The sequence below is a fragment of the Gopherus evgoodei genome, chromosome 7, assembly GCF_007399415.2.
Source record: "Gopherus evgoodei ecotype Sinaloan lineage chromosome 7, rGopEvg1_v1.p, whole genome shotgun sequence".
Taxonomy (NCBI): Eukaryota; Metazoa; Chordata; order Testudines; family Testudinidae; genus Gopherus; species Gopherus evgoodei.
In genome coordinates, this window is record NC_044328.1 from 96,637,824 (window position 1) to 96,654,720 (window position 16,897).

Sequence of the window (16,897 nt, forward strand, 5' to 3'; positions counted from 1 at the left end):
AATATACTGCAAATAAAACAAACACTAATATAAAGAAGAAAAGCAAAAGCAAAAGACTATAGGCCTGGCTTGACATGAGACAGGATTAGGGAGGTAAATGGATCAGCAGGCTGGAAACAGAATGTCTGTACTAACTATACTCCTGGGGGAATTCTGCGCCACTGCGATGCGCAGAATTTATGTCTGGGTGAGACCCACCCCCAGATTTCTCCCTCAGCTGCAGAAATCTCTGCAAACTCCACCCCCCACCACTTCCTGCATCCATCACTCCTCAGCTGTAGGGGGAGGGATCCCTGTACGAGGAGCTGCTTCTCCATCCACCCAACCCCTGTGCATCCAGACCCCCTCATACCCAGACCCTCCTGCCGAGCCTCAACCCCCAAATAAGCCCCATTACCCATGCAACTGGACCACCCCGACGGCCACCCGCACCAAGATCCACCCCTCACTGAGCCCCACTCCCCTAGCATCTGGACTCCTCACACTCAAGACCCCTGCCAAGCTCTATCCCTTCCCCCACCCCACCACTGAACCCCAACCACCTTGACTTGGACCCCCACGCAGAGTCCCATTACTGTGCATCCAGATCCCCTCCACATCCAGAACCCCCACTGAGCCGCTCGCACCCAGACTGCCCCAAACAGAACCTTCTCACACCTGGATCCCTCCACATTAAGTCCCTCCACACTTGGATCCTGCCTTGCTGAGCCCAACTGCCTGCACCTGGCACGGAGGGGCAGGACAGGGCCCTGGGGTGTTTCTGGAGCAGGCCCAGTCCTTGTGCCGTGCAAGGGTTGGGGGTGCAGCGGATCCGCTGAATCCATGTCTGGGGGAGGGAGATATCTCCTACTTCTGTGCAGCCAGTGGCCTGTGCTACTCAGTGCCATGCTGGAGCCTCCACATTTATCTGACAAATAAAATTTGCAAAATTTTTAAATATTGTATGCAGAATTTTTATCTTTTTGGCACAAAAATGTATAATTTTTGGCACAGAATGCCCTCAGGAGTATAACTAAGAGAGGAAAATGGGTCAATAAACTAAGAGACAGAAACCTCCACTAGCCAACAAAAGGGGGAACCCCCCAGGGAATTATTTACAATGGACAAGATAAGCCTGGAATGAAAGATGAGGTAAAAAGTAAGTAGTGTGTGGACAGAGCATGGTATACAGGCATTAGTTCCTACACAGTAAACCCAGCCAATCTCAAAACTTGATGCAGTGTATAGTAAATGTAATGTGTAAATGTATATAAAGGAAGAGGTTTTCTGTGCAACTTTGGATGTGTGGTACCCTCTGGTCAACTCAGCATCACTTTGCTACGTGCCACATAAAAATACCTGAAGTGTCAATACCTGGCACTGAACTGAGTTCTTGGGAAGCCATGTGAACAGAGGTGTCGGAGAGAGTCCCAATTACTGTGAAATAATTTATATCTACATACTGTCCTCATTTCAAAGCTCAACTCCCACTAAAGCTCATGGGATCGGTTGTACAAAGAAGCAGCGCAGAATACATCTTTATGTATATCTAAATCTGCTCCCTTTAGTTCTATTATTTCTGCCCTTTATTTTTCTTCCTTTCTTCCCCATCCTCTTTCTGTTTGCCTCTCTTTTGCCAGTCACTATATTTCTTCTGGTCTTCCCTTCTGCATTTCCCTCCCTGCAGCAACTTCCAGTTCTTTCTCTACCTATTCCACCCACTTCCCTATACTGGCCAATAAAATGATCAGCAATGAAATAGTCAATGATGACATTACAGAGTTAGCTCTGAGCTTTATAGTTTATATCTCAACTACATTAAACAGGGGAGGGGAAATCATGCCTCCCAGACTCATTGTTTCTGGCTACCCGCAGACCCAGGAAGACATGGCTGCATTTACATTCATTTCACATTTGAGGGGCTACCTTCAAAGCCTGAGGGGCTATAAACTTTTTTTAAAAAATAAAAGCTTAGATTTTGCATGATCTAATAATGTCATGTAGGCCACAAACACATCAGCTGAGGCCAGATGTGGCCTATATGCTAGGTGTTTGATACTGTTTTGTAAATGATGGGGAAGAGTTTATTATATAAGAGATATATTAATACACCTATTTTACAATGCTCCTTTGAAGCTACACCTGACTGCAAATCATTATAGACACAAAATATATTAATTTCCTGTTAACTTTTGGGGTTTAAATTATTTGTGCAATGCCTAGCACAATGGAGCTGAAATCCCAATTAAGTTTGCTAAATGCTACCATAACACAAATATGATCATAAATCTCTGGGAACCTTGTAACTGAAATATTATTGAGACATATCCTGGTACAGGACCATTATCTGACCTACTGAGAAAAAAATGTTAAAATTAACATACTAGTGCTCTTGAACTCCTGAGTAATGGCATTACTGTTACCTAGTCCATTCCACATGCAAATCAGAAAGAAATGTAATCATAATACTTTATGCAACCTCTGCTGTCACCTCATTCCCCCATCCTGGATTCTCTAGTGTATCAAATCACTGAATTATGTTAAGCACAGTTTCTGTGGTTTTGCACTTACCCTCTTGCTGGTCCTCCAACAGAAACCACCTGTAGAGGAAATGGCCCTCTACCGCCACGTCCACGTCTGCTTCCAGCCCAATGGCCGACGACAGTGCCAGCTATTTCAAGTTTCCCTCCTTGAGAAGGAATAGGTTGGACTCCTGCACATAAACGCAAAACCAAAAATTGTTCTTTACAATCATAAAATCAAAGTTATTAGTGAATGGAAAAATATGTTCTGTCAATCTTCATTACACAAAGAGCTTCCTTTTCTGATACTATGAAACTAATTTTCATGATGTGGTTGTTTAAAGAAATTATAGCTAAAATTGAAGTCTAGAAGTCCTTTATTAAAATAAATAAATTATGAATTAAAAAATAAATACTCTTATGTGACTATTTCAGTTTCAGTCATTTGATAGATACTGAGAGTGTGAAGGGAAATTTTGAAAAATATGTAAGGATTTTTTTTTAAACAGAGTGACAGCAGGAAGGTAACTGAGAACGAATTATTTTTAGGTTCTCTTGTCCTAGATTTACTATTGTACTTTCATCAGCATGATACACAAGAAAGGTCATTAAAAAATTACTAACGTTGGACTATGTTATAGAAATAGCATCTGAGTTGACTTAATTGTAAACACTACTTTTACCTTCCTTTTTTAATGACAGAACCAAAAACCTTAGTATCCAAAAAACAGAGAATATCAGTATTACTGACATTCAAAATTTTCATTTTTATACCTGTCTAATGTCCTTAAAAGTTAATGCTAGATCAGGGCATAACATATTTCCAGAAATCCAGGTAAGCACACTGGAGCTACAAGTTATTGATAAGACCATCAGCAATGAAAGGGTTAAAAATGATGGCATTTATGCAGATGTAGTTAGTTTTTAACAGGTTAATAAGCTTAAAAACGACAGCCCTGGTTAAATGCAGATGATTCATACTTCTCTATACAATTCTTTCAGCTTTAATTGTGTACTGTTTACACTGGCAAGGTTATTTTTGCAATAGAGCGTTAGAAATATTTGTTTGTTTGTTTTTTAAAATAGAAGCGTAGATGCTAGAGAATACAGCTAGGTATATGGGAAACCTGTAGCCCAAGTAAGTAACTGGAATTCATGGATTTCTAGCGTCCTCTTTTACAGAAGAGGAAAAACAATGGACAAAGAAATCTAACACTTATATTAACTTAGGCCAGAAATCCAAACTTTGATATGAGGCACCAATGAAGGATGGATTAACAGTAACACAAATATAAGACTTCTACTGTGTCACTTTTTCAAGATGCCTTTTTGCTCTCCAATTTTAGAAATCTTTAACTTATTGAAGCAAAGCTGAGCTTGTTATAACATAGCCTAACATTATGAAGCACAAAAGACAGAATTTCTACTTGAATGTTAAAGCATTTTTATATTGGAACAAGAAAGTAACAGGCAGACTGGCACCAAGACCACTGTGCCACAGGGACTTAGGGAAAAGATTCCAGCAGAGTACAGCAGTCAGTGAGTGAGTTCACAGCAACCCGAGAAGGTTCTAGAATAGAAGAGTGACAGCTGGAGACAGTTCGGGAGACAGGAAAACTGGCAGCCAGCGGAAAGCCTGAGACCAGACTGTGAAGTGAAAGAAGCTGCTGCCAGAAGCTCTAAGAAAAGGGGTTTGGTATAATTACCGCCCTGAAACTTGCTAGTCCTGTTGCTGTCATTGCCAGAGAAGGCTCCGGAGTGTCCTGTTGCTGCTGCCACCCGGAAGGCCCGGTAAGCGCCTGTTGCTACTGTTTCCCCATAAGGGCCTCCAAAGCCACAGACTCCTGTTAGACCCAGGGTAAAGAAAGACAGGGGAAAAGCTGTGAGGGGGCTGGGTATATGGGAATTCCCTGAAAGATAAGCTGCTGCCATGTTCCTTTCAGAGCCACAGTGACTAATGCCATTCAACACATAAGGTTGGAGAAAGGCTGCTGGTTTAGCAGCCAGAGGGATTACAGCCACATGGGAGCCCCACTGCTCAGCCAGATCAGAGGCTGATGAAATGCAGGAGCAACTCACCACCAGTTAGAGGGTCCTACCCAGAGTAACTTCAACCTTGGCCTATGTGTCTCCTAGCCACTAAGTGTAACCCTTTATTTGGGTAAGATATATACCTGTGAATCTAGAGATCTGAACCTCCAGCGCATAAGTTAACATGCTTACAAGTTTTGAGGCAGCAAGCTTCCATGATAGCACTTGCCACATCAAAAAAAAAACCTATTAAACTTCCTGACTTAAATATAAATTGGTATGTAGCCCTCTGTGGATGGGGCTACTGCTACGAGGAAGGGAAACAACCCAAGAATGGTGTGATCATTCAGTCCTCTCCTGTGCTTACTCTAGGACATGCCTCTGTTTAAATGAAAGTACTAAAATTAAATGTAAAAAGTGGGTGAGGGCGTTGTCTTCAGCCCCAACAGTTTTCCTGTTCCTTTCATCAATTAAGCATTCATTCATACTCTTAACGCTTACAAATGTGAACATTTTAAAGTAAGGCAGTTTTATCTTTTGTACTTTTCCTATCATCTTATGTGGATTTACTCTTCTTTTTTCCTCTACATACAAACAATAGCCTCCAAGGCATTTTGCACGGGCACAGCGACTTACAATCTTGAAGGAAACAAATGGGATTACTACAGGCTCCACAATTACTAGGGCACAGCCATTAAAAATTATACTTCCAGCAACAGATATGCTGGACCATATTCTGACCATTTATTTTACTGCACTACTGCTATGAAGTTGGGCTGATGAATCAGAACACAATCTTGGAATGTGAATGACATGACAGTATTTATCTCATACCAATCTGAATCCATGTACATGTACTGTCAACCACTCACTTACCAGCAAAGCCTCTCCCCCTGCCCTGAGGTGGTGGGACTGGCCCAAAGTGCCGAGGATACATAGAAGCTGGATAGAAAGGCATGGCAGGTGGAGGTGGGAAAGGGAGTGGGTGATTCTGCCTGGAGAAATTTAATCCTTCTAGGATGCTCTGACGCATCTTTTCAACCTTGGCAGCCTGCTCAGCCTACAAGTAAACAAAAGTGCACAAATAAATGTTAAGATCTTGTATTTGTGCAATGAAAATTGTGTTTATCAACCTGACTGAAGGAATACTAAATGTCGACTAGTGTTGGGACACACCCATATTTCTTAATAAAACTAGCTTTCAATGGATAAATCACAATTTGCTGTAGTGGGTAAAAATCTACTATCCACATTTCACTGATTCACAAGAAATCCCCATATTCAAGTTAATATAGTAGTCTACAATCAATTTTCCAAGTGTCAGAAACAAATACAGCCAAATGGTAGTCTTACCAACTCTTCTCTCTCTAGATCGCCCAGGATATCAAAAAAGGGGATGAGCATTTATTATACTATACCACTACCACAGTATTTCCTCTTCTTAGAAAAGGAAATACTGAAGTAAAATTAACTACCATGAGCAGTCACTTGGTGATATTTTGTGATACTTGTATATTGTTGGGTTTTTTTAATCTGTTTTCTGTAAGAAATTAAGGGTTTTTGAGAGTAGGTGTTATAAGCCTGACTTCACTCTTTTCAATTCTCTGTCAAATATATCAGGTACTGGATTTTGTTTGTTTGTAAAAGCAATGTTAACATAGCCCTTTATGACAGCATTGCCATCTTGGTGCAAAACAAGATGCTACTGCTGAGAAGGAACAGAGATAACTGCCAGCTCTTCTTGATTTGCTGATTACCTTGAGAATGTACAACATTTCAATTTCCGGATATGTATCTTACGTATGTATGCATAATAGTCTTTTGATAATTTGAATTCATGTACATCCTCAAAGTAACTAGTAAATCCTTGAGTCTGTTTACTGAGATTACAGGACAGAGGAAAAATGAAGTCATTCTACTTTCTTCAAAATCTATTAAAATTAAGATGCCATTTCTCCCCAAGAGGAACCCTAACAATTAAGGTCCATTTCCCATCCCGAAACATATCTATATTCCAGATAGGAAGACCACACTCTCTTAAATCAACAATAACTGCCAGATAAACTGCATTAGACACTAAAGAAAATTCAGAACACAGGAAAACACTGCATTTCAGAAACTACCTACCTGACCATCACAGAGGTCAATGAGAGGAACTTTCTCCCGGCTTGCTTTGATGAGCTTGGTCTGGAACAGTTTCCCTCAAAATACATCCACGGACAGCAGTGCTCCCAGGGGATTGGCTGTCCACAAGCATCATTTGCAAAGAGTGCCATATCCACACCACTCATAAACAAAGCAGAAAGCTGAATTCCTCGGGGATCCAGATTCTCAATCTTTTAAGGAAAATGAAATTTCAGTTTAACATAGGGAAAGTACCAGATAGAATTCCAAGTTATTAATTTATGCCAATTTTGAAAACAGAATTGTTAAGAGTCTGATTTTCAATAAGTGGACTTTTATTTGTAAGCAACTTTGTACATAAAACCACCTGTGTGTCCAGGTACTGCTACCTGTGCATCCAAAATTACCATGCTCAAGGAGGCTGGATTGTCACCCCTATAAAAATAAAACCTTTGATGCCATATAAACACAAGCAAAGAAAGGAATCAAAAAGACTAGATTTTTCAGTTAGGGACCAGTGACAAATCTCACTACAAAGTCAGGGAGCCAGTGAAAATTTAAAGGAAATCCTATGAATCACCTAGGAATTAACATTGTGTACTGCTGGGATTCTTTTACCTTTCTAACTATATATAGCAACTGTCTCTAGATCTAGGACAAAGGTGGACAAACTATGGCCCATGGACCGTCCTGCCCAGCCCCTGAGCTCCTGACCCAGGAGGCTACCCCCTGACCCCTCCTCTGCTGTTCCCCTCCCCCACAGCCTCAGCTCTGCCACCAGCGCAATGCTCTGGGTGGCGGGGTTGCGAGCTTCTGGGGAAGCACAGTGGCAGAGCCTGGCTTGACCCAGTGCTCTGTGCTTCACAGTGGCAACGGCGTGGCTGGCTCCAGCCGGGCAGCACGGCTGTAGCATCACCAGCCACTGGCGCTCCAGGCAGCAAGGTAAGGGGGCAGGGAGCCTGGGGGGTTGGAAGGGGGTGGGGTGTGGATAGGGGTCGGGGTGGTCAGAGGGTGGGGAATAGGTTGAATGAGGGCAGGTGTCCTGGGCAGGCAGTCAGGAATGAGAGGAGGGGTTGGATGGGGCGGCAGGGACCAGTCAGGGGCAGGGTTCCGGAGGCAGTCGGGACAGGGAGATGGGGTGGTTGGATGGGGCAGGGTCCCGGGGGGGCAGTCAGGAATGACGAGGGGGTTGGATGGGCCGGCAGGGGGCAGTGAGGGACAGGGGTTCTGGGGGTGAATGGGGAGGGGGGGGCTTGGATGGAGCAGGAGTCCCAGGTGGGAGGTGGATGGGGGTGGAGGCCAGGCCACGACCCCCTCCCCTCCCCAGCCCTCCATACAATTTCTGAAACCCTATGCGGCCCTCAGGCCAAAAAGTTTGCCCACCCCTGATCTAGGAGTTCATGAGCTACTAAACCTTAAATTCACATCATTCTGATTAAGAGCTTGCTTTCCTATCACACAACGTAAAATATTACATGATTTTTTGCAGTCACTGCGTTAAGCACTGCTAGAGAACTGCTTTAAAATCCATGCAAAACCATTTAGTTGTAAGGCTGGCATTTGGCTTCCAAATGGCATAAAGCAGTGGTTTTCAACCTTTTTCATTTGCGGCCCCCTACAAATTTTTGAATGCAAGTGCAGACCCCTTTGGAAATCCTAGACATAGAATGTGGACTCCAAGGGTCCGTGGACCCCAGGTCAAAAATCACTGGCATAAAGCACAAAATCTTCAGCTCTAGTGATTACTGAGATATTTCTCACTAAAATCACATTGGAAACAGATAGGAAGAAAAACAAGAATATCAAGAAGAAGTTTTCATGTCCAATGTGCCGTGACTTACCAGTTCCAAAGCTAGAAATACTTTGGCAGACCACTACAAATGCTTTCAGAACAAGTACGTATTGTAAGGATTGCTCCTAGACCAGCACCCCAAAAGAAAACATTTGATTTCAAATAATGCAAGTTTACATTTCATATTTTAATATTCATTCATGAGTAGATTAGCTAAAGAAATGGGATTTAACAAAGAGAAGAATAAAAACTCATGTTTGTTGTAGTGTTATAGCCATGTGGGTCCCAGGATATGAGACACACAAGGTAGATGATGTTTAACCAGTAAAAGATATTACCTCACCTACCATATGTGTCTAATAAAATTCATGCCAAAGTAAAACCCAAATGTTGGTGGGAGAAGGAAGGGGTGATGTGACTGAAGTAAGAGGAAGGCTGCCTTAAATATGCCCTATGCTGATTTACTGATTGGTAGCAATCATATAATTTTTTAAGTCTTTTCACAGTAGTGCAAAGACAGTACTGTTCGCTTATGTTCTCAAGCAAGGATCTCCATTGAGAGATTTAAAGTAATATTTCCATGCAACTGACAGTTGAGAAGCTGCTCTCTGACTTCACCACATCCCTGGGAGAAAAGGTACATCTTCAAATAGCATTGGGCTTGCTTAACTAGAAGTATTAAAAGGAGCTAGAAGTCAGGCGCAGGTTAAAAACTATCAATGCCATTCTTCTCCTATCTTCTCCCAAAATGAGAAGAAATTATTTTTTTTTATTTTCTCTGTTGGTTGTAATTATTTGGACAGTCAAGTAGGAGACCTCCCCTGCAACCCCACATACACACTAAAGAAATTTTTTTGTTTAAAGAATAGAACTTTGAAGTTAGCACATAGATCAGAATACAGCTTCTATTTGCCTACTCTTCGTGATCTGATGTTAAAAGAAGTTGACAGTCAAGTCTACAACAAAAGCAATGTGCTTAACTCTACCGTAATTTCCTGTTTAACAGAGTATGTCATTTGGTGAGTGTGATTATGATTAGTGCAGTGTAATTCTAAATCCATTTTGATAGAAGTTACGGTAGTTTGAATTAGATTAAAGTGGTTTCTAATGAAACTCTGAAAATACTCAAATTCCTATAAATTGCACTGGATCTGAACTAGTCACTGGATTGAGGAAAGAGGAATAAAACCATCCTTGTCTTCCTCACTCCCCAGATCCTGTGCTAAGAGCATCTCAGCTGAACCCCAAAGTTTGGGGCTTAAGTATATAAATCTTACAAGGTACACACTACAGTTTAGTGCTGCTTTAAAGCACCCACAACAACATGTATTATGCAGCTGATTACATAAATTTTTCAGACAGTCTTGGAACGTGTTACAGCAAATAAAGGTTAAGAGATTTCAATGAAATTCTCTGCTGTGATAATGTTTGCATTCAAAATTGTTTAAACTCTAGATAACAAAAAAATATTTTGATGTTTTCAGTGTATATTCTGTGGTTTACTGCTTGAAACTCTCAGGAGTGCTCAACATTAAGATTTTGTTTTTTAATGTTTCGGTTCTGAAACATTGCGTTTCTCCCCTCTGGCCCACTTCCTTCGCAAAGGAATTTCTATTAGCTCTAGGTTGCCATCTTTGAAAAATTGTGTCAGCATCTGTAGAAATTGGGAAAGGGAGTCTTGCATCATTAGAAAAACAAATTTTATTAATGAAGAGCTGGAGCTGAAAGAGTGCAGAATGAGTATGTGACAGTAAAATAATAGACTGGTTGAGGGATAAGAGGAGATAATGGAGAGAAAATAAGGAGCGTTTATTTTCGGTGTGTAAACAAGAGAACTCTTACTCCTGGGAGAATTCTGTGTCACTGCACGTGCACGGAATTCATGTCCCTTGCAGATTTCTTTGCTTCCCCACAGAAAAATGACTTTTTGACAGAAAAGCAAAGGGAAGAGCAAGAGCAGTTTTGCACCACTCCCTAGCTGTACAGGTACATTGTTTCAGGCACCCAGAGCAACCAGCAGAGAGGTAAATCACCGCAGGGCTGGGGACACCCCAGCCAGTGGTTCCTATCCTGAGCTGGGATCAGCTGCTAGTCCCGGCTGGGCAGGAGAGGATGGGACTTCCTCTTCCCCTGCCAGGAGTGGCTGAGGCTGTGTCAGACCCACCCCCAGAAACCTCCTCCAGCTGCAGGAAGCTCAGCATCCTCCCCTGCTTCCTGCCCCCATCGCACCTCAGCTGCGCAGGGAGGGGTGTCTGTACAGGGAGCTGCTCCCCCATCCACCAAACCCATATGGATCTGGACCTCCCATACCCTGAGACCCCTGCCAAGCCTCACCCTGTACACTCAGAACCACCCTAGCCCTCCATACCCGAACCCCACCCATGGGATCTCAATCCCTACACACAGACCCTCTGCCTCTGGACCCCAACCCTGGCATGCAGGCCACCCCCCACTGAGCTCTCTGCACTCAAACCCCCACCCTGACAATCCCCACTCCCTGGAGCCCCCCCATATCTAGACCCCCAACTAGCTGCATCCAGACCCACACCCCACCAAGCCCAACTCCCTCAGCCCCCAGGGCCCTCTGCTGAGACCCACACACCCAGACCCTTCCACTGAGCCCCAACCACCTTCACCTGGAAGCCCCTGCAGAGTCCCATTGCCTCTGCACCTAGAACCTCCTGCACTTCAAACAAGCCTTGGGGCATCCAGATCCCTCCCACACCTAGACCCCCCACTGAGCTGCCTGCACCCAGACTGTCCTACACAGAATCCTCTCACCCCACACAGCCCCTCCACATTTGGACCCTGCCTGGTTGAGCCTGCCTGCCCCACACTTGGTGCACCTGGCCCAGAGGGACAGGGCCCCATGGCATTTCTGTGGTACGCCCAGGCCTTGTGCTGTGTCAGGGTCGCGTGCAGCCTCACCACTGAATACGTGTCGGGGATGGGAGGCTGCAGGTGATCTTAGACTCATAGACTCATAGGTCAGAAGGGACCAATCTGATCATCTAGTCTGACCTCCTGCACAAGGCAGGCCACAGAACCCCACCCATCCATTTTATAACAACCCCTATCCCAGGATCGAGTTATTGAAATCTTCAAAACTGGTTTGAAGACCTCAAGCTGCAGAGAAACCACCAGCAAGCGACCCGTGCCCCACGCTGCAGGGGAAGGCGAAAACCTCCAGGGCCCCTGCCAATCCGCCCTGGAGGAAAATTCCTTCCCGACCCCAAATATGGCGATCAGCTAAACCCTGAGCATGTGGGCAAGACTCACCAGCCAGCACCCAAGAAGGAATTCTCTGCAGTAACTCAGTTCCCATGCCATCCAACATCTCCCCGCAGATCACTGAGCAGACCTATCTGGTGGTAATCCAAGATCAATTGCCCAAATTAACAATCCTATCATAACATCCCCTCCATATACTTATCAGCTTTGTCTTAAGCCAGGAAGTCTTTTGCTCCCACTACTTCCCTCGGAAGGCTGTTCCAGAACTTCACTCCCCTTCACTCCACTTCCATCTTTGTGCAGCCAGTGGCTTGTGCCATGCTGGAGCCTCTGGCATTTATTTATTGACAAATAAAGCTTGCAGAATTTCGCAGAAGTTAAAAATATTGTACACAGAACTTTTATTTTTTGGTACAGAATGCCCTCAGGAGTAAACTCTGCCTGTTCAGTTGACATGTGAAGACGTCAATTCTTCCTTGGGAAGATTTGCCATTAATTTTCAATAGTAATTAAATTGCTTTATCTTTCATGCACATAAATCAGAAATCTCCAAGATCACAAAAAGAGGATCCAAATCACTTTGCAGTTATGCAGCTGTGTTCAAACCACATGCTCCTTCTGTGCCTGACTTCAACAGAAAAAAGCAGTGGGTTTTGTGTGTGAAGACAGTAACAATGGAGCATTAAGTATTTCATTTGCAGTTACCAACAAGTATTATGGAATATTCCATACTAATCCTACACACAACCTAAAAATAAAAACTTGTTGATGAAGAAAAAAATTCTCTATCAACAAACACAATGTTTTAAGGCAAAATATCCTGTTTATCAGTGGCCTTGTCTCTGCCACTCATTTTTCTCAGAAACAAAAAAAATTTATTCTCCTCTGGAATTCTTTTGCTGGAACCTTTGTGTCCAGCAGTCTTCACAGTGGGGTTTCCCGCCTCTACCCACTGAAACTGGAGACAGGGGCAAGACTGTCTACTTTGTTAACATACACAAAACAAATCTGCAGAGGACTTTATGTCTAAAGTGTTGAGTTATGAGAATGTGAGGAATAAAGACCAAGTTATCGCCTGCAGATTCCTCATATGCACATCCCACCTTTTGGCCATGAAGTTGCCATTTGAGTTTTCATCAATAGCTACAAGTAAGGTTGCCCAGTTAGCTTTGTGAGACCCTGAGATACGTGTCTTGATCCATCCTGCCATTGAGACTTTGTATGGCTCCCCTCCCTCCCGCCCTCCCCCCCAGCTTGCTGCAGGATAAGTACTTGTGTTGACTTCTATAGGCCTCAGACATGTGCAAATACATTCTGATCATACTTCTACACCTTTAGGGCGTCTCACTCAAGGGATGCTCGTGATTTGGACAAAAGCTGCATATGTGTTTTCCAAGAGAGAGGTGCGCTGCTTCTCTGATGGTGCAAAAGATAGTTATCCTTTGGTCTGACTACTGAGTCAGCACCGTTAACCACCTTATCCTGAAGGAAGGTGACATACTGTAGCTGAATGGTTAAAGCATTTATTTTAAGACTTTCCTTAACTGAATGTGAGAAACTGAGTGAGAGAAAATATGAAGACACTGATCTCAGCAACGGTCCTGAATGACTTAGTTCAGGGTCCACATGAGCAATTGTGAATGATGAGAGGACTTAGTGATGCTGCTTTCAGGAATCTGATATGTTGCTTTTTAGCAAATCACAGAAGAAATTCTGCAAATTATCCCATTCGCAATGGCTGAAACAGGTTTCTTGAGAGCGACACATGAGCAGACCTGTAAGAACCCAGCATGTGCTCATTTTGGCTGACTGCATTCTGTCCTAGATCTCATTATTACCTTTCTTCTGGTAATTAAAGCTTAAAGAGAAAGATGACAATGAGAATCTCTCTTCCTTCATTTCCTTTTAATATATATACTATATATATTTTTTAGTCTGGGCTTTTCAGGCATCCTTGGGCTGCAAAGATCCTGGAAAGTGATTTATTCTATCTGCTGAATAACAATCCAAATAAGATTCTGATCTAGACTCAAGATTATTTCTTTTGCATTATCATTCATGGGGATTTATTAGCTTTTAATACTTAAAATGTGGGATTCACTGGGGTCAATTGATTAGGTTTTCTTGTATGCATTTTCTTATGCAACTTCTTTTTACAGCTGGGATGATAGGCAGAGGATCCTTCCTGAAACGAGTGGGAGAAATAGGATAAGGCTTCTTAAAGAGGATATCTGACTTGCTTAAGAATCAGACAGAGAGAATACATAGCTGGGGGCTAGCAGTAACACAGGCAGGTATGGATCTGACAAGATATAGCCTGCTTGACACCACAGGAAAACATACAAACAATGCATGATCTCTGCAGCACTCCCACTGGCTGGATCCTGGTGGCAGGATGAAACACAATGCATATACCTGTCTGAGCCTAGAGAGTTGAAATCTAGGTGAACTGCATCTGCTCCAGCTACTAGGGAGAGCAGTGCCACAGGCTGCTGCTTCTCCCTGCTCTCTGCAGTGTCTTCTTCTAACTGTGGATCTCAACTTGGGAAAAAAAGATGTTTTTGCTGTCTGCCCATGCAGTTCAGTACAGCACATGCTCATGCACTAGCTTGGGGCAAGCATGTTCAAGTTACTGTAGGAAGACAGTCCTCTCTGGCTTGGTTGGGCTCTGCTTCTTATACTGGGGACTTTGGAAGACTATATACAACTATTCCTTTAGTGTGAGGCCACAGAAGTGGAACACTTCCTATTCCTTCACCCCATTGGCCATCTTCCAACAACATAAAGAAGACTGAGTGGGTTGCTTCAGGTCACCAACTCCCTGCCCCATGCTAAAGCTTTCTTTCATTTTCATTTAGCAGAGTGTTGGATGGGCTCAAGATCCATCTGTCACTTATAAATACAAGACTAAACCTTGCCATTTTCTCCATTCTGGGGCACAGAATTCTGGATAGGGGTTCTAAGAGGGTGCCACTGTGAAAACAGACAGACATACAAAGGCCCCTCCCATGCCCTAACTCCCTCCCCACACCTACACCTGTACCCCAACTTCCTGCCCCAGGTCGGAACCCGCTCCCACACCCTAACTCCCTCCCAGACCCTACACAACCACCCGCATCCCAAACGCCCTGCCCCAGCCTTGAGCCCCCTCCCACAAACAATCTCCCTCCTGGAGCCCACACCCCAAACCTCCTCCCGTATTCCAAACCCCTTGGCCCCAGCCTGGAGCCCCCTTCAGCACCCCAAACTCCCAGCCCCAGCCAGAGCTTGCACTCCCAGCCGGAGCCCACACCACCCTCCCACACCCCAATACCCGGCCCCAGTCCGGAGCCCCCTTCCGCACCCTGAACCCTCATTTCTGGCCACACCCGGAGCCCAGGGGAAGCCACAAGCCTCCATGCCCTCTGCAGGGCTGGAAACGTGAGCACTGGCTTGTTTTGCTGTGAGGTAAAGCCCTGTTCCTCCACGCCCCTCCCCGCAGGGCTGTGTGTGGCCTGCGATTCATTTTTTCTGTGGGTCACTGGCCCCGACAGAAAAAATGTTCCCCACCCCAGGTTAGCTTGTTATGTTTACTTCATAATATATAATTGTATCTAGAAAGATAAGCATCTCTGCTAAAGTCTTTTAAAAGTATGCAAGTTAATATTTATGGAACACAATCAGTGCTGGAAGACTGCTTCCTCCACCTCTTTATTTATGCTTTTAAGTCTACATAAACTTCTCTGTGTTTCTCCACTCAAAATAAATGCTACAAGGATCTTTTGACCCTAAACAAAGAAATCTATTTATTTAAATCAGCAAGATGATGATTCAAGAGCAACCTCACAAGAAGAAAAATAGAGCTCTCTTCAGAAACAGATTTCTGGTTTAAGCTTTCAAAGGGCTATCATAAAATAGTAAGAATAAAATCTCACCAAAAAAAAACCCCTCTAAAATTTTATTTTCATAATATAAACAATAAACTATAACTGACCGACTACCAGTCTTTGCTGCACTTAAAAAGTATGCATTTCACACGGTATGTCCAGACTACCCACCGTATCGGCGGGAAGCAATCGATTTTTCGGGGATTGATATATCACGTCTAATCTAGACGTGATATATCGATCCCCAAACGTGCTCCCGTCTACTCCGGAACTCCACCGGAGAAAGCGGCAGTAGTGGAGTTGACACGAGGAGCCGCGGACGTCGATCCTGTGCCGTGAGGACCCGAGGTAAATCGATCTAAGATACTTCGACTTCAGCTACGCTATTCACGTAGCTGAAGTAAAGTATCTTAGATCGATAACCCCCCCTCCCAGTGTAGACCAGTCCACATACTAAGTAACTTATATACACTGAAGGGACACACCAGATTTTTTAAAGATATTTAGGCATTATGGTGCTCAGTGTTGCAACACCTGATTTAGGAGCCTAAAATCCCATTGACTTTAAAGTACCTAAATCCTTTTTGAAAATGAGGAACAGGCTCCTAAATCGGTTAGACATTGTCACTTCCTAGTGCCTTTTTCTTCTTAATCTTTCTATCAATATGTTTACTACTTCTAAGAATTGAATAAGTGATGGAAAAATACTTTAAAGAACTGTAAAATATTCAGAACATAGGAGATTAAATGATCCTGGAGAAGCTTCCCAGCACAAACAAGGCACAGTGGATACCTAAATCACCTTTTAAAAACTGGGCCTTAATGCTTAATGTCTTTAGAGAAAAACATCACTTGCTCAATGTTAACATTCGGGATCAGTTGGGGGTAGATTTCTCTAATGAAGGAAGTTGGATTAAGAATTACCTTAAGTTCCTGTAGCTGGTCAGGTTCATAGAGTTTTGGAGACAACGCCTGAGAAAGGAAAGCATCAAGTTCCTGGCGACGAAGTATACGGATCCCTGGCCACTGCACCATATACCTACAGCAAAAGTAAACAAAGAACAGTTACTAATCTTTCTGTAACTGCTGTTCTTCACACTATGTTGCGTATGTCCATTCCATGTAGGTGTCTGGACTCCAATGCACAGCTGGAGAGTTTTGATCCTTAACAGTTACTGTCAGGACAGCCTGAGTGCCCTCTGCTGTCTTGTGCACATTACGCAGGCGTAAAGGACTGAGCCATCCCAGGATCCCCTCAGCTCCTTCCTACCAGGATGACACTGATAGAAATGGGAAGGAGGACAGTGTGACGTTGCACTCTATATGATTTTATGAAAATATGCTAGTGAGTA

The 16,897-nt window shown here is 43.6% G+C and overlaps 1 protein-coding gene across 1 annotated transcript in view; it reads right to left on the minus strand.

Moving 5' to 3' along the window:
- FAM120A (family with sequence similarity 120A) overlaps positions 1-16,897 on the minus strand; it is a 135,307-nt gene that overhangs the window by 11,291 nt on the left and 107,119 nt on the right. The window contains 6 exon segments of the mRNA XM_030571223.1: positions 2,551-2,692; positions 4,208-4,345; positions 5,409-5,592; positions 6,660-6,736; positions 6,739-6,868; positions 16,470-16,584. Coding sequence (XP_030427083.1) covers positions 2,551-2,692; positions 4,208-4,345; positions 5,409-5,592; positions 6,660-6,736; positions 6,739-6,868; positions 16,470-16,584 — 786 coding nt within the window.